General features: G+C 37.4%; 1 protein-coding gene across 1 annotated transcript in view; it reads left to right on the forward strand.

Annotated features, from left to right (window-relative positions):
• The first annotated feature begins 20,652 nt into the window (after positions 1 to 20,652).
• Pou6f2 (POU class 6 homeobox 2) overlaps positions 20,653 to 27,061 on the forward strand; it is a 494,967-nt gene continuing 488,558 nt past the window's right edge. The window contains exon 1 of the mRNA XM_033764838.1: positions 20,653 to 20,757. Within this exon, the coding sequence (XP_033620729.1) occupies positions 20,653 to 20,757 (105 nt within the window). The remainder of the gene's footprint in view (positions 20,758 to 27,061) is intronic.

Consider the following 27,061-nt stretch of genomic DNA (forward strand, 5'->3'; position numbering starts at 1 on the left):
TTGTTACCTTTGTTTTAGATGACTAAGTAAGCTGAACTTACCGCAGAATGCAGGAAAGCCTTCATCCAGTGTTACTATCCTCATATGCAGGGAGCTTAGTCACATAATTTTAGTTTATTTAACTGAGAAAGCTCATTCCTTGCTATCACTGGCAATTTGCTTTTCTTCTAAAATGGGGCAACATTATTTCTATGCTTAAAAATATGTCCTTGCTCAAAATTTTTTTAATTGTATTTTTTAAAATTTTTTGGTTTTTTTGAGACAGGGTCTCACTATGTAGTTGAGACTGACCTGGAACTCACTGTGTAGCCCAGGCTGGTCTCGAACTCACAGCGATCTTCCTGCCTCAGCTTCCAGAGTGCTGGGATTACAGGTGTGTGCCACCACTCCCAGCTTAACTGTATTTTTAATTAATAAAAATTGCATATAGTTACAGGGTATGACGTGTTATGTCAATACATGCTGATTAACACAATTAACACCATTAATAATGTGCTAATTCTACATTGTAGAATGATCAAATCAGGCTAATTAGCACATCTATCCTGTCAAATATTTATCATTTATTTGTGGTGAGAATATTTAATCCTTTTGTCTAGTTATTTTGAGGTATACAATATATTTTTTTTAGTTAAATGAAACATGTTTTTGATGTTGTTACCATGACAAAATGTTATAGAACAATTTAGGAAGTATGCACTTTTTTCTTTACATTGCTAAATAGGATATATCATTATTATTATTTGTTGTTGTTTTTTGTTTCTGTTTTTGTTTTTGTTTTGAGACAGGAACTCACTATGTAGCCCAGGCTGGTCTCAAACTCACAGCGATCCTCCTGCCTCAGCCTCCCGAGTGCTGGGATTACAGGGGTGCGCCACCATGCCCAGCTAACATTATTATTAATTGCAGTCACCATATTGTGCCACAGAGCACCAGAACTTATTCTTCCTCTCTGACAGAGCTTTGTGTGCATTGAGCAACATCACTCCTTTCCCTTCCCCAGCAAAAAGTTTTTGATCCCATGATGGCTTGTTTAAAGCAAGATTCTAATATAAACCACAGACACAGTGTCTCTACACCTTGTCCAGTGTCATGGGTCTGGCAGTGTACTAAAGTTGACGATACAAGGGGTGACTGAAAAATATGGTGAATGTTTTGATTGAACAGATTTATAACATTAAGAGGCACATTGCCATTAATCCCCTTAAAATGCTTCCACTTACTTTGAACACACTTATCTTACTGTTCTTGCCACTTTCGGAAGCAGTTCTGGAAGTGCTCTCTTGTATCTTTCTGAAACATACAGTGAATACTGTATTTTCTGCTCAGTGCCGTCCAACAGAAAGGCACCCTCATAAAGCCTTACAGCATGTCCTCATCAGCCTTATTACCTGGATCTGGCTCTTCCCCAGAGTCACACTAACAATACAAGGTAAATATTTTAAAATGATTAGGGCAAGGCATCTATGGCATCACAGCTAGACACAAAAGAGGCTTTCCAGCTTGGCTTCTAAATGATGGCGTAAGTGTGACTGATGTGAAGAAAATAATTTTTAGAGAGTATCAATGGCAGTGTCTTTTACTGTAATACATTTTCAAAATTCTTTAAACATTCACTATACTTTTTTATTATACTTCATGCACAGAGAAAAAGATAGTTGCTGACATATTTAAGCTCCTGTTAGCCGAAAGAGGAATGCTACTGAGTTTAATGAGATTTGCCTATACTCTATTCACCTGAGCATTCTTCCAAAATGTAGTATGGTAACTTCAAAACCATAAAATATGCATTCCTCTAAAATATGTCCCAGTACATCTTGGTGTTCTGTGTGTTCTGGGATGGTCCAGTCTTAGATTCTGATTCTGAGGAGGCTGTATTTGCTATGGTACAAACAAGTCATTCCTGGGCATTCCCCTACCCCAAGTATTATGATTATTCTTTCTTGTTCTTTAGATCACTGATTACTTTGGGTTTTCCACTGATCTTATTTGGGTTTAAATGTCTCAAAAACTACCAGACCAGGCTTTTAGAGGGGTAGCTTACCTTTAGCATCTAAATTAATGCATACAGGTGAAAGTGTTGGGTTGTATTTGCTTGTTATTTTGTAGAATTTGATAGCCTTTTCTCTCTCTCCCCTTTTGATACCAGGAATAGAACTCACGACCTTACTCTTGCCAGGCAGGCACAGCACTGCTGAACTACAACCCCAGCCTCATAAATTTTCTCTTATAAGTATACACAAAGCTTGCTCCTACACATTTGGCATGCAAGCCAGATTAAAAAGGAAGAAACTAGAAACACATTTTGGTTTCTGAGACATGAATGAGCTAATTTAAATAATAACAGGGAAATCAACTTTTTTGTGTTGTTGGAGTAGGCAGGTGCCACTTACAAGGTGGAGAACAATTTAGTATACTAAGTATGTAGGATTATGTGTTTTAGAGCAGAAATAGGCAGATTAGGAATCATTAAGTAAAGAAATGGGACACTGATGGTTGGCTCTATGTGTTGGGGAAAAGTGTGTGCATGAAGATGATACAAAGAATCCCGGACAAAGATGAGCTGTGCTGTCCATAATGCAGCTCTGACAGCTCACCTATAATTTGGAGCAGCTAATTCTTGGATGCCGTCTTTTCTCTCCATGCCACTTGATCATGCTGGATGGGTAACATTGTGGTAAATGATAGGCTCACCAGTCAGATTTTTACATTCAAGATCCATTACTACCTGTCTCATCTTTGTGAAAAACAGGTTACCTTTTTTTTTTTTTTTTACCTCCAGTTCCCCCATCAGTCAAGTTAATATAATACTTTTAAAAAGATTTTGGTCAGAACTGCCATGTTGCCTAGAATCTAAGACATAATTGATTCCAAGTCACACAATTATTTTATGCACAACTGTGGAAGGGCAAAACTGCCAATTCGACTGTAATACAACTATCTTTAAGATGCATCCTGATGTTGGAGATGCTAACATGTGTATTCAATGAGACACAACAAATGAAATAGTTAATGTTACAGAGTCTTATAAGTCTTGTACTTTGTGTAGTAACATAGATCTGATGAATACAAGGAAATGATTGACTTTTACCAAATTCTGACGCATGAGAATCAGGAGCTATCCTTTGAAACCTGAGAGAGCAGTGAGTTTATGAAACATTGCCTTAAATTTTCCTTCATAAAAGCTAAAATAGATCGAAAGGATAAATGTATTCTTACAGAGCCATTATATAATACATGGGAAATTATACATGCTTTAGGACATAAACATCTGGGGTCTGTTACATATAAGGTCATGTCATTCTTTTGTAGTATTCCCTATAGAAAATGGAGAGGTCAAATTTGGAGCACCAGGCTGAACTTGAAAGTTCAACCTGAAACGGAGAGTGAAATTAGCAAACTATCACTCGGTCTGAAAGGAAATTCTAAGTTATTTCTCATGTCCTGGAACTATTGGTACAGCTGCTTGTTAGGCGTATTTTGCATTATTTCTTTGGCTAAAAGAAAGGGAAAACAAATGGTAGTGATGCCACTACAAGCTATAAGTGTTAGGTGACTTCAGAGCCTTCTAAAAACCCTATCTTGAATAGTAATTAACTATCGTGTATGAAGTATTCGTGGTCAAAATGTGGAAAAGTAAATGGCATAAACTGAATTTTGAAGAAGGATATTTATAAAATAGAATACTAACTAGGCATCTGGTCCTTAAAATATGAGTACTCTTCTTCTTCTTCTATTTGCTTGTTTTTACTGATACACTTTTGTGACACATAAAATTACATTCATAGTGAAGAATTGGTACAAACATGTACCAATCACATCTTACTCAGTTTTATTTTCCCCTTCTCCCCTGGGTCTTTCCCCTTATCCCCTCATCCTGAAGTCCCTTCCCATCTCCACTATCTTGCTCTTTCCTATGATTGCTCTTTAATTTTCTCTTTGAATTATTTATATTTTGGGTTTCTCATATAAACTGTTCTCATATAATATTTAAGCTATTCCGTCTGATATATTTCATACAGCATTATGTTCTAACATCTATTTTCTTACAACAACTTAAATTTATCCTTCCTTATGGCTGAGTGGTACTTCATGGTGAATATATGCAACATACACACACACACACACACACACACATATATAATATGTTCTTTATCCATTTATTTGTTGATGACAACATCCAGATTACATTGAGAGAATAGACAAATACAGATCATGTTTACTTACAGAGTATAATAAAAGCATAGTTCAAAGTAGGTTTTAATTACAAACGTATGTGTATTTGCCTTTTACATATATCATCCAGGAAATTTTCTAGACTTGTGCATCACCCAATCACTAAACATGTTCTGAAAACCGGTCCCACAAGACTGAGGAATTCTCTGGTTTCTTTACTCTGATCCTATTACAAAGTTCCTCTTTTCAACCTGGTCCATACTGGGTGCTTAGGAAATAATCACCTTCAACACCAAACAAAGACATAAATCTTCTGTCTCAAGCTTCTTTTGGGTCAAAATTATGGCTTGAAGGCGAGAGCTTTTGGAAACCTTTGTAAAGCTTTTTTTCCCTACCAAAATTGTGACAGAGATTACATCTGAGGGGAGTGAGGGGAAGAGGGCAAAGAAGTTGAAGGTGGAGCAGTTTTGGCATTTTGCTGTGTGTTTTTTTTTAATTCTTTACATTAAGAAACTGTTGATATGATTCCTTTAGGAGCTGGGCCTCATGATGCACACCTATAATCCTAGCATTCTGAGAGGCTTAGAGAGGAGAATCACCAGTTCAAGGCGAGCCTGGGCAACTTTGTAAGACCTTGTCTCAAAATGAAAAAAGAAAAAAGGATTAGGACATAGCTCAGTGCAAAGGCCCTGGTTTCAATCCTGAATAATGAAAATAATTTAATTTTTATTGCCTTCAAGTAATCATGTCAATATTCAAGTATGAGTCAAACAAACTTTATGAGGGTTATAATATGGGATAACACCAACAGATAGTTCAAAGTGGCTTTTCAAATATTCAAGTACTAGAGAAAAATTAAATGAGAACATTTCCCTCTGCCCTTAATTATAAATAATACGGGAAGAAAAATGTATTTCAGTTGCATTTAATGACCTGCTTTTGGAGAGTTCAGAGGTGTCTTTCAAGTCTATTTCACAAAGCATCAGTAGCCTATAAAGTCACAGAACCAGGTGCTATATTGGTTGGACTTTACATGATATCCGTGGCGGGTTCCTGTCTACAGTATTGACTTGCTCTCATATTTTAAAATGAATCCTTGGATCAAATCTTTCCAACTTCCTTCAGAGAAGTTGGCCTGGGTGGCCTTAAAGATTTCTTTTAAATTTGTTTTTATAGAATTCTGTTGCTTTTTAAGATATTCCGTCTACCATGTTCACATGTAGGCTACAGGATGTTTGAAATTGCAAATATTTTGTCATATTGGAGATACTCTTAGGATATTTGTAAATAAGTGATAGATAAATGCTATTGTCCCTGTTTAGCTGTTGCAAAAGTCAGATTTCTTGACATCCAATTCACTGCCCTGGACTGCTAAAATAGCTCTTCTCTTTGATGCCTGCTCAGCCTGCTGCTCAGTGAGACATAATTGTGCCCACAGAGGAAGATGTGTTGGAAATACTCATAGCAGGATATACTTAAAGTAATTCATGTGGATACATTTATAATCTTCAAACTGAAAACTCAATGAAGAATTTGTTTCAGGATTTCTTAACAAGGCAGATGTCTCATTTGGAGGGACATGATTATCATTTACCATCTATCATGAAATTTGTCTTTTATATCAATAATTGAGTAAAATAAGTAGCAGGCGTAATCTTGGATCAGTTTTTCTTTTCTTTTCTGAATGGCATCAATAACTTCAAACACAGTTTTAATCATTTTTTGGGCTGGAACACAAGAAATAACAAAGTATTAAAGGTTTTTTGTTTGGCTGTTGTTGCTGTTGTTTGTTTTTTGGGTATCAAGGATGGAACACAGGACCTTGTGTTTATGAGGCAGGCAGCGGAACCACTGTGCTAAATCCCCAGGCCCACAAAAGTTTTGTTTTCATATAAGCTTTCCAACTAGGTGCTGAGAAAGCAGCTCAAGAGCAAAGACTCAAGGGATGAAGTTAAGAACAGGAAGCAGATTGAGTTTTTGGAGAGTTCAGAGGGTGAGTTCCAGTTCAATGTGGTCACAAGGTCAAGATTTATAGATCTCCAAAAAGATCCTAGTCAGAATAAGAACCCAAAGCAAAAGCCACTTAACGTTGGCAAGAATTATGAGGATAAGTAAAAAATTACAACATTCCATTGGAACAATTTTAAACAGTAAATAATGTATACATCTTAAATGAATGACTGAATGTAGTAAATATAAACATCTGCAAATTAATATACTTCTAATAGAAGTATTAGTGGCAGGATTCTGGTGATTTCTATTTCCCTTGTTGTGGTTTACTGGAAATAACAAATTTTATAAAAGGAATATTTTTTACCCTGAAGAAAAAGTTACTAAAACTGTGCTGTAGTTACATTAATTGCTGAAAATACCTTTGGGTGTTGAGTAGCTGTGTACAGTTAGTGACCCGAGGTACCACTGTCTTTGCCTGAGACTGTAGGGCCATTGTATCACACATCTCTGGGAGCTCCATGTCCACCCCAGTCTATGTTAATAGCTGTTTCAGGAATTGTGCAGTGTACAACTTACTCGATGGCACTGCCATGTTTGGATATTTGTTCCTTCTTTTCTTCTAACTCCAAGGAAGTTATTCTTTTCTTTTTTTAAAAACTTATTTATTTTGAATACATAATAACTTAGAAAACCATATAATAGGGTTCTCTGGAAGAATAGAATCAATAGAAAATATATGTATAATTATGTAAGAGGTTTTATTAGGTGGCCTTACAGATAAGGGGCAGAAAGAATCCACAGTGCTGTCCACATGCTGGAGAAGAATCCAACACTTATTAAGTCCAAGAAACTGGAAGCTATAAGACCAGAGGGATCAGGGATGCAACAGTAGCCCAAGGCTAAAGGCCTAGAAGCTTTCTGAAGCAACTCTGTGGGAGTCTGTATTGGGAGGCTGAAGAAACCGGACCCCGCCATACAAGGGTAATGGCAAAGACTGGAGCTCTTCCAGAAAGGTGAACACTTCCTTTTCCTTTCTGAAATCCATCCAGGCTACAAGCCCATTGGTTGGTGCCCCTTCATCTGGGGTCAGTCTTACCCGTTTGCTGGCCTACGTGTTTATCCACAGATAAACCTAGAACTTTACTAATCTTCTAGGTGGTTCTCACTTAAGTTGACCCACCACAATTAATGACCACACCACAGTCAAACTGAAAACAAAACTGTCTTCGGGCCAGGGATTTAGCTCAATGGTGCTGTGCCTGCCTCACAAGCACAAAGATCCAGAGTTTGATCCCCCATAGCAAAAAACAAACAAACAAAACTGTCTTCAAGGCCTGGAGGAGGTATTTTAAAGCTCTCTTTTATGGAAGAAGCAGTCCACTGAATTAAGAACCCCGCTAGCACCTTCCAACTACAAGGGAGTTTGAGAATTGGTGGATTGGAAAGCCAGTCTTAGCTGCCCATATCTGAACTGATTGGTAGCAAACACTGACTGCAGATTGTGCTGTCCAAAAGACAAGTTTTGGTTTCAAGAAGCTCATGAATCATTAACTTTTGTGAATGGATACCTAGTTTTATAATCTTCTGCAAGATTATCTAAACAGGTAGTGCAAGAGGTATCTGAATCTGTATTAAAATATATAAAGAATGAAAGGTGTAATCTGAAAGCACCTAGACATGTAAAGCATGTGTAATAAAGTGAAAACTTCTTGTGTTTATCTTAAGTGCTAAACAATGTTTGTTTCCTATTTCTTTCAAATGGTAACACAGCACCTATCCTCTTTGAGGACAGCACATAGAGGCCAAAGAGGCTGTACATGTATTTTCTTTGATAGGGTCAGAGATTTAACTTGGTGAATATGCTATTTTTCTTAATAATTCTGTTGAAGAAACACAAATGACTTAGGAAGCAGCAATGTGTTTCAGAAATGTCATCATTAGAAAAATAAGAGATCAAGCAGAATGATGCACATTAAAGAGAACATACTTGAGCAAAGCAGGGAGAGAGAGAAATATGTTATGGGACCTTTAGATTTAAAAACAAAGATATTTATTTTAAGAATGTTATGCTTTTATCTTATTTACTAATGACTTTCAGATTGATTTTTAAATTTTGATTATGATGATATAAACTCACCGTTAAAAAGTTGTTATCACTAATCATGATGTCAACTAGATTGCATTAAGACAAACCTGGGGATTAGCAAAACACACTTTTGGGTGTGTCAGAAGCACGTTTTATGTTTCCTGGAGTTAAATATGTTATGGGACCTTTAGATTTAAAAACAAAGATATTTATTTTAAGAATGTTATGCTTTTTTATTTACTAATGACTTTCAGATTGATTTTTAAATTTTGATTATGATGATATAAACTCACTGTTAAAAAGTTGTTATCACTAATCATGATGTCAACTAGATTGCATTAAGACAAGCCTGGGGATTAGCAAAACACACTTTTGGGTGTGTCAGAAGCACGTTTTATGTTTCCTGGAGCCTGGGGAGTGAAGCCGTGAGAGCTGGGAGGCAGCACTGAGTTCACTTCAGTGTTACATAGTAGGTAACTGAAAGCATGAGTCTAAAGACACGTTCTTGTGCAGCCTCAACGTCACCTGTTCAGCTCCAGCTTCTTCCCAAAGTGCTCAACCCTCTTTCTTCCCTCTTTTCTACCCTCTGTGCTCTTCTGCCTCCAAACTCAAATTCCTACTCATTTATAAATAATTCCCAACTCTCTGTTATGATTTGGATGAAAATTGCCCCCCCCAAAGCCTCATGTTTTCAGAGATGGGGCTTTTGAATGGTGATTAGATCGTGGGACTCTAACCTCACCAATGGATTGGAAGAAGTAGGTCACTAGGGGTGTAATCCACAAGGGTATGTTCTTATCCCAGCCCGTTCATCTCTGCTTTCTGGCCACCATGAAATGAGCAGCATTGCTTCTCTGTGCCCTTTCACTATGATGTTTTGCCTTAAAGCCAACTGAACGTGCAGTGAAATCTCTGAAACTGCGGCCTGAAATCAACCTTTACTTCTTTAAATTGTATATGTCAAGTATTTTATCGTAGCAATAATGCAAAGGTGACTAATACACTCCCAAGCTCTGTGTACTTGGTGTTTTACACAGATCATTCACTGAATACTCTCACAATTATTAGCCTCATTTTACAAGTGAGAAAATGAAGGTAGAGAAAGAATCAGTAAATTGTGAAAAACAACATTTTGTCATTGTCTTTCTATCAAAAACTGTTCATCAAGGCATTTTTCCAAACCAAAGCAGTTTGTAGTTTAGAAAGAAGTTTGGTGCTACTTGGAAAATGTGACTGTATGAGGCCTCACCCATGTGTATTTTGATATAATTCTCTTTCTTGGATCTCTTAGAGTACATACCTGAATTCTTTATCTTGGCTGCTTATAGTAAGCTATAGAAGATGGTTACTTATTAGTGATTGTCTATAAAAATGTAACATGCATTCTTGATTTCTAGAGGTTATCAATACTTATATCAGTCTTCTGAATAATAAAACATTTAAAATATTTTAATCCTTATGCCTACCCCTCCTAGTTTATAAACTATTATGTAGGAAATTTAATTTCATCTTATTTTTATCCCTTATTTCCTATTAATGACATTTACTTTTTCCCCCAACATCTGCTCAGGTAGATTGATCTAATGTTGACTGGTCTTTAGTTTAGGTTTTCTTAAAATTGTTGTTGCTTTTTCTTCCCATTCGTGGAATACTTTATTCTGGTTTCAATTCTCTTTTTCCAAAAGTACACCTTTTGAATAGTTCTTTTAGCAAGGCCTCTCCTATGATGGCTATGGACATCTGTTAGCCCTCCTGCCACTCCTCCTATCTCTTTAATTCTTTGTAATTACTATCTGTTTTTCCCCGAGCTTTATCCTGGATAAAACATCTCGGACTTGTTCTTCAGTTCATCCATTCTCTCTTCACTTCCTTCACCTGCTATTTAGCCAGATATTAAGTTTTGTCTTTCATTATATTTTCATTACCTGAAGATCTATTAGATTCCTTGACACTTCCTTTATTGCCAGTTTACTTTTTAGTGCTTTTTTTTTTTTTTTGCTATGTAGTATTTTCTTTCATTTGTTTAATTATTATGATAACCATTTAATTTTTTTAACTTACAAAATATGAAGTGTTTATTAGTTCTAATGACTATTCCTGTGATTGAATTTTCTCACGTATTTTTAATTTTTAAAAATGATAAGCTCATCTCCAGAGACTTTCTCTCTAAGGGAATTTCATCAGGAAGAAATTATGACAGTTTTGTATTTGTGTTTTTCACACACTCCCAGTAAACCATGAGCCTTGGCCTAATTTTCGTAATAATTGCAATGCAAAAAGACAGAAAGTAAATTTGCATTTAAGCCACATGCTAGGACTAGCGCTGATCCTTTAACCAGCCTGGGGGGCACAGAATGAGCTACATATATGGGTTTAATTCCACTTCACCTCTATTGTGGCCAGAGGAACTCAGTTCCTCCCTTCACTGGGCATTATGATCCCAGCCCATCTTTGTCACCTCATCTGTAAGCCCATTTTCACTGTTTACATCAACCTGAGTTCTGTACAGTGCTATTTTCCCATTTTATTGTCCCATTTCTCAGACATTCCCTTGCTTTCCTATCAGACCAGGTTTGATTTTTGGAAAAATATTGCTAAGGCATGTTCTATTCCACACAACTATACTTTCTTTTGTGGTTTGGTCTGGGGACCAGCTGTGGGAATTACCTATTCAGGGCAAGACTCACACACAGGTCTGCTAGGACCTGTGTCTCTCTCAGGGAGGGGAGCTGTGCTGCGGGGCAAACTCTCATCCGTGTGGGGACTCCTGTGTTTTCCATGATCTGAGTCCCACACTCAGACTGGGACAAAGAAAGTCTGTTTATCCTCAAACTTGGCAAGACCGCTTTTGCTCCCCATGACAGTGGGAAGGGGGCTTCTCCTGAAACACAGCCTCAGAAGTTGTCCAGCTGGCACCAGCCCAAGAAGTAGAAAAATCATAAGAGGAAAAGGCCTAATAGATTTCAAAGATTGTATAAGAACTGCTGAGTATGCATACCGAAGACAGAACGTTCAAATAATGCCTTTTAAAATAAATGCAACAAAAACTACGCAAAATCGAAAAAGTTAACATCCCACAAGAGAAAGTCACTGAATTAACTTAGTGTGCTTCTGGTTAGTAAACAAATATAGAACGAATAAGAATAAGTTTCCTTCTATGAACCATTTGACATGTATTATAGAATAAGTATATAACTATGTTAATACTATTTTGAAACTCAATGATTACCACAATAGAAAATATATAGGAGATGGAAGCATAAAATAAAGAAATTGCTACTATTACATTTTGAATTTGATATATTATATATTTCCTCTCCCTTTATTGTATTTATTTATTATTTGTTTTGTTTTGTTTTTTTTGAAACAGAGTCTCCCCAGACTGGCCTTGAACTTGTGGCAATCCTTTTGCCTCAGCCTCCCAAGTGGTGGGATTACAGGTATGTTCCACCCACCTAGCTTCTTCTTCCTCTAAAAATGGATACGTTTTCTAGTTGTGATACCATTCTTCTCTGACTGTGACAAGAAATGAACAGAAAGATTCTAGAACCTCTTTTGGGGATTGTGGGAAGGGAGCGTGTTAAAGCAGAAGCAGCCAGTTGAAAGACTCCATAGTGAAATATGTGGGCATTTGAACATCACTGAGAATAATGATTAGAAATGTTTAAAACTCACTGAAAAAATATAAAACTCTATGAGTCATTAGTGATATTAAAACCGCTAATATATACTGAAGGAATCACCAAACAAACAAACAAAAAAAATCATTGTTTTGCAACTTAGGCTGGTTTAGTGAATTTTTTGGTTTGTTTATTTTTGTTTTTTCGCGACGGGGTCTCACCATGTAGTTGAGACTGACCTGGAACTCGCTATGTAGCCCAGGCTGGTCTTGAACTCACAGCAATCCTCCTGCCTCAGCCTCCCGAGTGAGTTCTGGGATGTGCACCACCACACCCAGCTGGTGAAGTTCTGATTCCACCAGCAGGGTTCAAGGTGGTTGGGAACAGGCACCACATGTTTTTCCTGTGTTTATTCTTTGTCACACTGTGGAGTTAACACCTAATGTAGTGTTCACCCTATATTAGCCATGGAACAATTCTTTTAAAATAAATAATCAAATAATAATTTGCAATTTTTAAAGGTAAGCTCCTCAAGGTGACAATACCTTTGGATTTAAGAAATTTTGTTTTTTGACAGCTTTATTGAGTTTAATTTAAAAACAGGTTGCTAAAGGTGTAGGGAAAGTGGGAAGGATAGGGGAAAGGTAATAAGGGAAAAATGTGAGAGAATGAAAAAATGGAAATAAAGTGTTTGTAAATGGGGAGGGGAGGAGGGGTGAAGGGAGAACAGGGACAAGGGGAAAAATGAGAACCAAGACCTGTCATGTAAAGGTACGAGATCCCAATGATGAGTGTAACTGTACTGTATCCCTAAAATGTACCGATAAACTCAATACAAAATAAAAAAATAAAAACAGGTTGCTATTTTTGAACATTTTAATTTTTATTAGTACATGTTTTCAGTACATAACGATGGCATTCTTGTGGGAATTGGTTCATTGTACTTGATACATCTTACCTTTTTTTTTCATTTCCTTCCCCTCTCCTTCCTGTCTCCTCCCTTTCTCCAGCCTCCATCTCTTGGTCCCTTCCCTTTTGTGAAAGATCTATCTTTCTACTTCCTCTTATGTGTTTTTAATTTTGCTTTTTAATTTATTTATATTTTGCATTTCTCATATAAGAGCAATCAGGTGACATTTAAGGTTGTATGTCTTGTGTGATATTTTACTGGAGCATCATCTGATATGTTTTGATATAAGGATCACATAGACCAATCATCACAACAGACTCTGTTTCCCTTATATGATAAATATAAAGTCTAAATAATTTAAAGAGAAACACAGAAGACAGATGAAAGGCAACAGGGAGGGAGATTTTGTGGAGATGGGAAGGGGTTCTGGGGGTGGGGAGACACGAAGGAAGGGAAAGTAAAAAGGATTAAGGTTAGGTATGATACATGCCAATTCCTTATGATGAATGATGTATTGCAAACATGTGCTAATTTTTGAAAACTCAAGATAACGAATACATTCATTGCCCCTAAAAGTTTTTAACCCTCCTTGAACTTCTCTACCTCACACTTTGCCATACATGTAAAGTTATCATGTAGTGATTTCAGCACTCATAAGACTGAAGAGACAGTTATTCTAGAACATTCCTAGCCTCATGGCAGGCATTTGGCAAAGAAATGACAGTTATTTTGCAGGTAAGTGCCCTCCTGTACCAGTCTTGTTACCCGTGAAGCAGCTCTGATCCTATTTTCCACCGAGAATCACAAAAGGGAAGTGGTTTAGTGTGAGAAATGCCGAGGCTTTTTGTGTCTCTGCTATCTCAGCCATAGTGTTATCCTTTCTTTCCCATTCAAAATCAGGTATGAAAATGCCAGAGAGTGAGCATGATGAAGAAAAAAAAATAAAGTTATCACATAAAACATTTTAAATATGGCACTTTTATAAATCAATTATGTACTGCTTTCTCTTGTTACCTATCAGTTTGCATTTTCTAGAATTTTGTACGAATGTAATCATCATGTGAAAACTATATAAAAATTGCATGTTTTTTTCTGGCTGTTTTTTTACTCAGGATAATTATTTTGAGATTCATTCATGTTATACTATGAACAGTTCAATTCTTTTTTATTGCTGGGTAGCATGGAATACTAATGTTGTAGGGGAATGCATTTGTCTGTTTCCTTATTGATGATCATTTGAGTTGTTTTCAGTTTTAGCCTACTAAAAATAGAGGAACTATGGCATTTTTGTCCAAATCTTTGTAAGAACTGTACTTTCACTTTTATTTAGATTTGGAATGGCTGGGGATTTGGCAGTTGCAAAATGTGGTAACTGGGAAAAGAATTAAAATATTAAAATTCTAAACACTCCATTGAGACTCACTGTTATGCTAGACTTAGCCTTAGAGATGAAACCCAGGCCATCCTTTGACTCTACTTTGAGCCTGTGACTGCTTCTAGGGACACTTGAATTACTGGGTTGTAGGTTTGATGCTGACCACAGATGAGCATTCTGCAAAAATACCTTTAAATCTTTAACATTTTTATATCACTCCTTCCAGAAGTATTACATATCCCATTTTGCACATTTGTAAACTTATTGCTTTAGATGAATTCATCTTTAAGAACGTGAGCATTTATAATATTCAGTACAATGCTTCTATCAATATGTTGTCTTGTTTTGTTTTGTTTTGTTTTGATTTTTCTTTGAGACAGGGTCTCACCATGTAGTTGAGACAGACCTGGAATTCACTATGTAGCCCAGGCTAGTCTTGAACTCACAGCGATCCTCCTGCCTCAGCCTCCCAAGTGCTGGGATTACAGGTGTGTGCCACCATGCCTGGCCAGTATATTTTCATTTGTAGAATCAAGATAAAAATATCTTAGAGGCATCTTGAGGATTAAATGTGTTAATAAAAGTGAAGTGTAGAATAATGTATGGCAAACAGTAAACACTTGATCATGTTTGCAATTCTCCAATTTTTTGAAACTCTTTACAGCATTATAAAATTAATTACTATCTCTACATGCTTCTGTTTTTGTCATAATATTAAAAATCAAAACTGAGAAATTAAAAACTTTATTTACTAATTTGTTTAAACAAATTCAATTGCATAAATAATCTTTTATGACAAATAAATATATTTTCCCCCAAAAAAATACCTAGTGAGAGGGGTAGTACCATTGTATGAGGTGTGAGTGAAAAATGTGATGCATGGTTAAATTTTACATGATGTGTCACAGTAAAGAACACATTGCCACAAATATCCTTTTAAACCCCCTCTACTTCAAACACATGTGTCCCATCGCTCTTGTCACTTTGTGAAGCACTTCTGGAAGTTCTCTTTCCTGAGTATCTTTCGTTGCGCTGTTGTGGCTGCTCTGATGTCCTGAGTCAATTCAAAACGCTTCCCTTTCATGATAATTTTGACTTCGGGGAAGAGCCAGAAGTCGCACAGTGCCAGATCCTGTGAAGAAGGTGGATGAAGACACCCTGTCATGGCTTTACTAGCCTGCCTTCCCATTGGATGACGCTCAGCACCAGTATTCATTCCCAAAACTGCTTCAGAAAGTAGAAAGAATGTCGAGATAAGCGTGTTTGAGTGAGGAGAATTTTGAGGGGAATTAATGGAAGAGTGCCTTTTACAGGAGTTAATTTTTAAAATGTATGCACTCACAGTATATTTTGATCACCCCTTGTACATTTTTTGCAAATTTCATTCAGACCTGGGTTTCTGGAGCACATAGAGTCTCATACCTGCTTCTGCATTCAGTCTATGAGGAAATCACCTCAGAAAAATTCTACTGCATGCGTGCTTTTCAGAAAGTGAGGGTGAAAAAAGAAAAATCTTATTTTAGTATTATTTTGAAAAATTTTTACCCCTTCACATCCCCTCAAGGGACCTCAAGAATTCTCCTACAAGTTAGAACCACTCTTTTGTTTTCTATTAGTATTGCTATTGATATGATGATAATAACATTGATGATGATTATACTTACAGAGAAAACCAGAATAGCAATAGCTTTTCCAAAGTAAGATCTGAGTGGTGTCTTTCTCTTCATGCAACTCATTCTGTGCAGAAATTCTTTTAAAAACATTTGTCTTCCAAAAGGCTTAAGTTCTGTGAACCCATTGATAGTAGAAATAAACGGACGGTAATATTTAGCTTTTTCAGCTACGTGGAGCATTGGCCATGAAGTAAAAAAAATGCCCTTCCATGTCCTGTGGCTGTAAGGACACAGTCTATGTATCTGTCCACCTGGAGATTTTCACAAGAAGTCACATGTTAGCATTTAGCCCCAGACACCAGAATTGCCAAAAATACAGCAAAGCCCAGGAGCATTTCAGTGACTTTTCCTGAGCAAACCCAGGCAGAAGAAATAGGTTCTAAAAGAACAAAATGTGTAACTGTAACCAAAGCATTTTTATGGAAGAGGCAACTGGAAATTAAAGAACAATTAGTTCCTGTGCTGGTGCTGGTATATTGTTTTTGTCCTAGCTGCAGCCACTTGGTAGAAGGAATAATAAAGTAGAAGGTCAAATAAAGCATTAGTATATTCGCAGGATTCGCAGGTCTTCTTTGCCCAGAGTCAACAGACTCTTGAACCTCTCAGCTGTTCATTTTAAAGGCAGTATCTTGTCACCATTTCTCAGGGGAAAAACCAGTGCTCCCAACTTATGTTGTAGAAAACTGTAAATCACAGATGCCCGCGCTGAGCATCATCAAGCCCCTCTCAATTCTGCAGTCCCTGGATGTTGATGTGTTTGGTATTTCTCTCCTTTCCTTTTCTACTTTTAAAAATAATTGTTTGGCTTTTGGTATTTTCCCTGTCCTCAACTCTATAGAAATATGAAAATAACAACAACCAAAGATCCCAGGGTACAGATTATTTATACTGGTGAGAGTCCTGTGGAAGTCAAAGCCATTTAACAGTGCTTAAGGAAACTGATCATGGTTGGAAAGACTATTCTAGAGAAATGCTGTACAAAATTTGAAAGTCTAGATAAAAATGTAGTGTGTGCCTGTGTGTATGTGTGGAGGGTGTGTGTGTGTGTGTGTGTGTGTGTGTGTGTGTAGGAGAAGGAAAATAGACAAAGCAATGGATCATTCCAGAGGTTGGGGATGCAGCATCAAATTCTAGGAAAGACAGACTTTGAAAAGGGGGTAACAGGAGCAAACTGAAGGCTATGGAAAGGGAGGTACTGGGCCTTGATCTTGTATAGCTGTTTCCACTTTGTTTCTTGTCCAGCGGGGACCTGGCCTAGAAATCCTTGGGACACCGGACAGCCCAATGGTGAACCATACCACAGGTCTGCCATGATGCTTCATGAGGGAGCAGGCTGGGATTGGGGTACAGATCTGCAAAAACAAATGAACAAACAAACAAATAAGTTGGAGAAAAGGCAATTAATCTACTAGAGCAATAAATTAAGGAAGATTAGGAAAAATAAGTGTGAAAAGTGAGTGTGAAAAACCAAGGAATACTGCAAAGAAAGGAACAAATTCCAATAAAGAGAAACAGAGGTCTCAGTTGAGAGAAAGAAGGTCCCATAGAATTAAAGTGAACCTTTAAAGCTACCCAGATTACTAGCTTTTAAGGGGAATTGTCTAGCACGAACAGCGTCCTCTTAGTGACTTTTGTTGAAACGTACATCCACTTTTTTTTTTCTGCTTTTGGCTCTTGCGTGGAAGAAGCATCTAGCTATATTATCTCTTCTCACCCTTGAATCGTGCAAAGCACACACTGAATACAAAGACGGGGTGACCCACACTTTCACTTTATCTTCTTTCCCAGTACTGCTTTTATCTCCCATGTCCTTTGCTTTTTAATGTTAAAAAGTCAAGGGCATCCTTATCCCGAGGAGCTGGGGCTGGAGTTACACTGGTTAGTCCCCTTTGGGACTGATTCAGAGTGACTTTCTCACTTTTGCTCTTTTCGTATAACATGGCCTGAGTTGGGAACAGATAAGTCTAGTGGCTCCTTGATGGAGGAAAGAGCCTTACGGGGTCTAGAAGGTATGATGTTGCAGAAACTTGATGGAGAAAAGAGAAAGCTGGACGCTCATGATGAGCTTTACAATTAAGGGGTTTCATTTTCTAAATTCTATGGAAGGAGTGGAAGAGAATGTTAATCGACATGCCCCTTTTTTCTCCCATTTGCTTTCCATCAATCATCTTAAATATGTCCACCACCCAGAGGACCGGAGGAGTAAGAGGGCTTTGCTGATATTGTCCCCTGTGCTGAACAGAAGCTGCCGTCTGCTTAAATCACAGCCCAAATCTTTGCACCGTCTGCATGGAGGTGTCCTCATCAGTCTCCAAAAGGGAAAGAAATCGCATACTCATTGGCTACCCACAGAGGATAACTCAAGAAGCTTCCATAAACAATCTCTCCAACTCCTTAAGAATTATTATCTCGGGCATAAGACAAGAAACTTATGACTCAGAGAGGTTGCAACTTACCCAAGACCATGCTGAGTTCTAGGAAATGGATGAAGGAGATGCCTGCGCATTACCATGCCTTAAAAAAAGAGAGCATTTTCAGCTAGATTTAAAGAATCCCCTCAGACACATCTCAGCACACTTAGTTTATTTTTATTCTGCTTTTTAAAGCAATCCGTATTGGTTTGCTGTATGGCTAGCACTTAATACAGTTTGCAGCCAGTACAGGCCCTATAGATATCTGTTGAATGAATGAAGGCTTCCTATACACTGGCCATTAGTTTGAAAGTTTCTTGACTCTGGTTTCCCACAAAAAGTTCCATTTTGGAATTCAAAATGGCTTACATCATGTTCCCTTTCATTTTGAGCAGTTTTTTTTTCTTTTTTCTTTTCTTTTCGAGCCTCTTCTGTAAAATGAGAGTAATCACCCCTGCCTCACGGGGTGGTTGAGGGTTTAATGGACTGATACAGTAAGAAGGTCCTTACGATCCTGGCCGAGGCCCTCACCGGTGTTGATTAGTAATAATCAGTTAACACAGGACAGATGGCTGTGGACGCACGCAGATTAGCAACCTGCGTTTTGTCCCCACCAGCCACCGCCCCCCGCCCCCCCCACAACTCTCCAACTTCCCACTGCGACCGGGTGGGGAGACGCGCAGGAAGCTCACAGCCCTGGGAACTGAAGTAGCCCGCAGTGGGAGCACAGGCTGCGCTAAAGAGGGTGAATCAGCCCTGGGCCCCGTCTGCCCCCACCGCCCAGGGGCTGCTCCCGGGAGGAGCAGGCGGAGGGTTTCCCAAGAACCCGAGACGCCAGAGAGCTGCTCAGCTGGGCCAGGCTGCCCCTCTCCGAGACGGTCCCGGTTGCATCCCCACAGCAGCTCTCCCAGTCCGCAAACCAGGATCCAGGAGTGGCGGCACCCATCCTGGAGCGCGTCTGCCTTTCACAGACCCACGAGTCCCCCAAGGCCGCCCAGGTCTCTCTGTCCTAGGCGGGGTCCGATCTGGGGCGACTTCAGGGTTTCCCGGTGCGCCAATCTGCAGGGACGCAGACCGAGAGGGCTTTCTAGTCCTGCAGAGTTGGTGCATGGTTTCGTTTAGCTGGGAGATTGTGTGTGTGTGTGTGTGTATGTGTGTATTCTCAGGCAATTCTTAATGAGAAATGTGTAGAACTTCAGTCCGTTCTTTTTTGCTTAAAGCTTTCTTTCAAAACATTGAAAAATGTTTTTATTTTCTCTTACTGTGTTTCATTTTTCAAGATATGATATTACACAGTACTGTAATTTGCATAATATTCTGTACATAGAGAATATATATATTTTTGTTATATTCTATGAAATAGTCTTAACTTCCCTATTTCTCAAGTTCAACATCAGTTTGGATCGTTGGGGGGAAAATCCCCATTTTAATAATACAAAATTTGCACATTAATTTTTTTGACAATTTAGGGAAAATGCACGAATGAACTTCAGTTTTAAAAGTGGACAGTTGCAAACTAATGCCACCAAGTTAATGGGTATTATTTATGATTTTAGGTTTTCAGAGGGCAACTTTGCAATATCTGTTGAGCTATCTTCAGTCAGGTTCTGATCTTAATCTTGAAAGGGTTAAAATGGTCATATTCATGTCTGAGCATAACTGACCCATAATAATAAACAGTCTTTCCTCATCTGTGTAGGATCGAACAGTTAAATTAAATGAAAAAAGTTAAAATACTTGTCATCACTTTACATCACTTTAGATGGGCTTCAAGTACATCATTTCCTAACCTTTCAGAAGATGAAAAGTTTACTGACTACTATTTACACATTTTGAATATTTTATATTTGAGTGGTCATCACAGTTTACACAAATGATTGTGTATATCCGTTTTCAATCAACAAATACCAAAGTATCTGTGTTACATGACAGTTAACATTTCAAGCTTTTTCTATAAAGGTGCCTTCCTATAAAATGCAGAGATCACTGCAAATTGTCAAAAGGTCATTTAGAGATTTAGAAAATAAAATCATTAGGGACAGCTTCAGAAAAGAGAATTAGGACAATGAATTAGAATTTCAGAAATTTCTGTGATAACAAGCAACGCTTTAGTTATCACTCACATGAAATAGTTAATAGTTTTTGTTCTAAACAGATTTCTGAACATTAAAAAGAAATCCTTGTATGTTTGTTGAACCTTTAGCTGAAGAATACAGCCCACGTTTTGTCTTGGGTGAATAGCTGTTTGTCTCACTTTATTTACTTGGTATTGGATATTTGTCAGTGTCATTTCCTATCTACAGAAAATTCTTACGCTCTATGGAGGTAGTGAATGTGTGTGCGTGTCTGCCGGAGGTCACATGACGGTTTCATCCTGTTTGGTAGAGCAGCTTGACTTTTTTTCCCTTGCTTTTGGTGATGGTTGTGAGTGCAGAAGTTGATTGACAGATGCTTGCCAGAAACCCCTATTCTCCTTTTCAAAGACAACATATGATGGATTGCGATCTCCCAGCGCAGCGGGACACGGGGACCAAGCAAGCTGTAATTGGTCAGGTATGGAGTCAGCCATTTCTCAACTCCCCTTTTTTCCACAAGGGTCTCACCATATGATTCACATAATTCATATTTACTGTTCCATCTTTCTATGTGTATCTTCAGCTACCTGCCAGTGTGGTGCTGAAAGTGCGAAAGGCAAAAGGCACCCATTAAATCTAGCCAGGAAACCTCTGCTGAAAACTTCAATGTGCTACTCTCATGCAAAAACTAAAATAATGACAAAAACAACAACACCACCACCAAGGGAGCAACATGTCTCATTTATGATTTGGTCTGGATGTTTAAGCAAAATTCATTTTCAGATTTTTTTTTCTGTTTAGATTGTCATCTCTGAAAGAAATACAAGTGTGAGAAGAGAATAAAGTATGCCGCTTGCTAGGTAGTAGCTAAAAATTTCCTAGTGCTGGCGAGTCTTTTTATTTGGTTTATATTCTTGTCTCTCCTTCTCTCTCCGTATGGAAAATATAAATATATAAACACAAGTGCCTTGACTCCTAACCCCGGTAATGTGCGATTGAGCCTGGTGAATGTAGTAGTAGTGCTGTCTTGGCGGCTGCAGAGGGGCAGGCTGCAAATTAAACACTGCCACAATCTGAGAGGTCCAGGTGGTCTGCTTGCCGGTCCTAATGCAATCCAGCACAACAGCTCTAATAAACAGCTCTATTTAGCTCCTCCGCCCTGTATCCAGGGAGGTGAACTGGTCTGGGGCTGCTGAGATGAAATGCCACAAGAATATCTCTGAGAGGCCTCACAAGCTGATTTTGAGAGCTCTCCTCTTCTGTCGTCTTTGTCTTCCAAATGGGTCAGTGAGTCCTACTGTCTGTGTTTGGTGCTTTCTGTGAAAACGGTAGTTTAGGTTCGGGTTGAAATGTTTGCGTTGGAAGCTAAATGAGAAGGGGAAAGGATCGTCGTATTTTCATTTGCCTTCCAATGACTGAAACTGTGAAAGGAATGATAGTGTCCGGCTGCAGACGGGGCTGATTTTTCTAGGATGGGGGTAGGGATAGGAGAAAGGGCATATAGATGGTTTGGTTTGGTTTTTTTGGTAATATATCTTGGACTAAAATTTTGTCTAAGTTTATTTATGCTCACTTAAGAATTGGGAACTCATAAATCAAATGTGGTTACGAATATTTATGAACTCTTAAAAGTTTTTTTTTTTTTTCTGTACACTTCCCAATCAAGACAAACTGGCAAGGTGATGGCATAAAATGTGTTTGCTGTATGTTAATAGCGTGCTGAAAAATATAGCATCTTGCTCTGTTTTCCACAAAATTATAGCAAAGCACTTCAGGTTCCAGAAGCACATGGTTTATTAATACTGGCATGCTTCACAGTATATTTTTAGATGGAAAATGTCAGATATATAATACCACATTTCCACAGGCTCATACTATTTTAAAAGAAGTAGATGTTTGCTTCAGCAGAATAGAATTTTTTTTTAAACTTTCAAGTTGGTTTTTGTTCTACTGGACTATATAGAACAAAATTTGTGGGTTATATATTTGTCAGAGAAAATATGGAAACTGATTTTGTCTATGGTCATTACCTGCTTTGGTGTAAGTATTTGCTGATGAGAAAGTACATCAAATAGAGCTTTAATAATTGTGTTGTTGGGAATTAAATAAATACCCGTTAAAGTAAATGACCTTTACGTGTATAAACAAAACTCAAGCCACTGACATCTGTCTTGTCCTGTTAAATAAAACTTTCCTTCAGTTTCATGTTCTCTCTTCTGCATGCCATGCTCATGGTGGTTGGTACTGTGAAAAATTATTCTGCTTCAATTCCAAATAAGAAATATGATTTCCTTTTGTATATACTTCTGGTGAAAAATCAAGGGAGACACTTCTAGTCTGTTATTCAAAGTTACTTATTGGAAATCAATTGTAAAGGTATATACTTTGAAAAGGTTCAGGCATATACTTTAAAACAGGAATCTGTATACTTTACAGGTACTAGACTTACTTTCAAATTTGTCAGGATTTTCAATCAGTTGTTATTATCCAGCTCAGAATTTGGTGTGTACTCTAAGCAATTTTTTAGGGCTCCATATGTTCAGAAACACTATATGTTAATGACATGTTAAGGATACTTTGTAAATAGTAGCATCAAAGTGTTTTCTGATGCAGTTTCTCATAAATCATTTATTAAGAACTCATACTTATTTTCAAGTTAATAAATTTAAAAAGCTATTGTTCTGAGGATTGTAAAAAATTTGGTGTTAAAATGTACCAGTGAGATGCTTTTCTAAAGACTAAATATTCAAAAGGAAAGAAGAAAGGCATACTTTCTTATATGTATACCGTGAAAGTCAGAAAAACTAAATTAAAGCCATAGCTATACATAAAAAATAGTATATATATATTTGTAATGAATTCATTTTAATTATTATAGTACAGAAAAACACTCAAATGTTTACTTCTTGCAATAAGGAAAAGAAGAGATAACAATTTTATTGCTTTGCAGTCATTCATAATTAGAAAGGAGTGGTTAATTCCTGATTTAAATATCCTTTTATAGCTACTCAGCAGGTGTGAACAGTCCCAATTGCTAATGTACATGTTGGTGTTGGCTCCTTCTCCAGTACATATTAAAATAATAATTACTTTTTGTCCCTTTCCCCTCCTGTTCCGAATCCTATTCCTAAATGACTTTGAGTTGGAGAAGCAAATAACCAGTGTGCAGTTATATTTTCCATTCAGAACACTGAAAGAGTCCCATGAAATATGATCTTTAGGTTTTTTTCATTCACCTCTAGGATCAAATATCCAGAGTTCCTTCCACAGGAGGGAAGAGCAGACTTTCCTGCGTTGCTGGCCCTGCTCCAGCTGGGAGAGGATACTGGCTTTGCAGAGCACATATTGCTCATATATACCTTTCCCCTAGGATCTTCCCTCCCTCAAGCAAGCAATTAAGCAGTCTAGCACTCAGTAGAGCAAACTCCCTGCCTAGTATATCAAGATCAAGAAACTTGCTTCATTCTTTCAGATTTTGGAAATCAAACTGTATTTTTGATAGCGGGTATCTTTAGCAACTTCCTAACGTCTGAGCCACAGCATGGACTATTACCCTTCAGATGATTTGTAAATCAATTCCAACTAAACAATTAGGAGCTTCTGAGTCATGGGTTTGAATATCACTTCAAAATGAAAGCTTGTATTTCCACCTTCCCTAGTTATTAAATATTTAGTTCATCACTCCTGCAGGTCTGCTGTTTTTGTTTGGTTTTTTTCCTCATCTCATGCAGTCAGGTCACCAGGTCCAATACTCCTCCTGCCTCTTGGGTCCCCAGAGGACCTGCTCAGTTTACCATCCTGAAGTACAGGCCCAAGGGTTTGGGCTGGCTGCACTGATCCACAGACCGACTTACAAATAGCTCAGAACAGAGGATGTTAAGTTAGGTGTTAATGAAAACAACAGTTGAGGCAAATTAGATACAAATATTTATCAAGCATATCCACAATGTTGCTAGGAAAGAAGAGACAGCTGGATAAAAGTGCTCATGGGTGTGTTTTGAGAAGACATTGCTACAGCACCAGTAGAAGAGTGAAGAGAACATCCCATAATCTAATAGTGTCAGATATGTAATAAAAATGGTGCGGTTTTCCTTCCCTGTAAAATGGGTCTTCTTTTATCGAGGTAGATTTAGACAATTTAAAACACGTTACACTGTGATGAAGAAGTCAGTGCATATGTCTAAGACAGTACTCAGTAGTGTGCTAATGGGTTGGGGGTACTTTGGGGAACTGAAGGTACATTTGAATTGCAAAACAGTCTCAGTGCATATTTTCTCACTTTTGTATTTTGATGCTAGAACACAAAAATATTTGTGTCAGAACAATTCATTTTGTAAGATTATATTTCTTTACACCCTCTCTCATTCCAGAAAATATCCAGTGTAGCTTTAGGAATAACTTGCTTACTTAGAATTGACTTGGCACAACATGAGGCAGAGGTTGCGTAGGAGGAGGGGACCTAGGCAGAGAGCAAAAAATAACACTTGCAAATCAATTACTAGGACTGACTTGCATGCCCTATATATAAAAATTAGACTTTGGAATTAACCAGCACTTATTTTAAATATGCTAAGCATAGCTGCCATATACTCAGAGCAAACTAATTTTTTATGAGTTTGAATGACCATCTTTTGGAAACTGACATATTGCTTCAATAAATTTGAGTGTTTTGAGAGAGTGAAATTGCTACTGCATGGATTTGAGAGTATTTCTCCCATGATGTTACAGATGAATAGTATACCAGAAAAATACAGATTAATTAAGGATTATTATTTCTAAATACAGAATGGTGGTTGCATTTCTTTAGTAGGTGCTAGACCATACCAAAATTTAATTTGTGCCAACGGCTTCCCATTGGCTTCAAATGCTTCACTTAATACTCCACTCATTGTATGTAACTTTTTTATACTGTGTCAGAGGTGCTCACTGTGAATTACCTTTGGAATATTCTTTCTGTTGTTGTTGTTGGTACCGGGGATCAAACTCTGGACCTTGTGCTTGCAAAGCAGGCAGTGGAACTACGGAACTAAATCCCTGGCCCCCTTTACAGTAGTTTTAAATTGAAGCAGGTGTTTAAATTCTAAAGTCAGCTTTGCCCATTAGTGTAAAATTCATTAAATAGTACTAATAGTATACAATAATGCTAAAGATATTACCGAGCAACCATTAAATGAAAGTGGGCCTTAAAAATAAATGTTCTTTTGTATTTTAAGGTTAAAGAAACTTTTTTTCTGTATTACTTGGTCATTTTTTAGTGTTTAAGAACTTAAAGATTTTGTATTTTTATTTCTACTATATGCAGAGAGGTTGTTGTAGTTCTTAAACATGAATGCTTATGAAAGAACATCTGTTGGTATAAAAACTATAGCTCTGTAGTTCTACAGGTTAAAGAAAAAAAGAATTTCTTCCTTGGATTTTTCCTATCTTCCTCTTTTGGTTTTTTGTTTAACATGCCTGAAAATATTGAAAACCTTCACTTTTCAGTTGCGGTGTGATATTGTACAATTGTTGCTACTTTCCTAACACTTGAAGGTAACTAGAAAGTAAAGTAGGGAATAAAATATGAATAAAAAAGGATTGGATTTAAAGAAACATTGCCCGACAGGATAGATGTTGACTATAATTTTAACACTGAAAGAAATCCAAATTATATGACTTTTAAATTCATTTGTATTTCTGGCCAAACCTTTAGGTGGGAGATAATAGCATTCTAAATATAATTTCAAGCCAGTATTTATGTTCTTTTCTTCCCCTCCATTCTTTCCTCTTCCCTTCTGTACTCCCTTATTCTCTTCCTTCTTTTCTTTTTGTTTGTAGGTGAAATGCATTTCCAATAAAACACATTACCAGGTGAAGCTTTGTTTTGTGAGCACATGTAACATTTTTTCCATTGAGACTAATTATTTTTTAAACTGACCCAAAATTATAATCAAGATTTACACCAGCTTTGCTTTTCACACATTTCTTTTAAATCTGAATTTGAAGAAAGTATTGTGCATAAGGCACTGTGATAGCACTTCAGTCAGGATTCATTTTTCCCATTATTATTTTCTTGGTTTTCCCAGTTCTACAACGTATGCCAATTGTGGTGACAATAATCACTTAATTTTTATTTGATAAACTAATTCCTGGTTTGCCCTATGCTTATATCATTTTCTTTATCCCACTTCTAAATAATCATGTTATTATGAGGTCAGAACTAATGTATTTTACAAATATAAAACCATTATATGTAACAAAACAATTGGAAACGTTTTTGATTATTTACATTAAAAGATTGTCTAGGTTTTAAAACACTTTATTTTTCAAGACAGCTGGTCTTCGGAAAATAGCTTTTTGTTTTATCACAAGCTTTAAAAGCCCCGTGATCTGAAGGACTCTTTTTTCACCAGAGATTAGCTGTTAATACTTGGGACTGATTTGGGGGGAACTAGCCCTAGTCTCTTCAGGAGCACTTTTCTAATCATTAGATCAAGGGAAAAATTGAGGATCAACAGAATATTCTAAAATTCACCTATTTTCATTTTTTTCTTCCCGTAGGGGGCGGATTAGTCCAGTAGGAAGAGACACTCATACAATTTCAGCTCTCCCTTCCTAAGAAGAAGATGCAAATAAATGGGTGATGCCTTTCATGCAAAGGACAGAGCCCCTGAAGTGCCCCACAATGACAACTGGCTCTTCCTTCACTGTCATTGTCCCACCCATTTCCTCCCCTTTTCCACTGAAATCTAGAAACACAGTGCTGAGGAATAAGAGAGAAGTGAGTCTTTGTAGGCTGCACA

This window comes from Fukomys damarensis, unplaced genomic scaffold (assembly GCF_012274545.1).
Source record: "Fukomys damarensis isolate Sample0158 unplaced genomic scaffold, DMR_v1.0_HiC HiC_scaffold_17, whole genome shotgun sequence".
Lineage (NCBI taxonomy): Eukaryota > Metazoa > Chordata > Mammalia > Rodentia > Bathyergidae > Fukomys > Fukomys damarensis.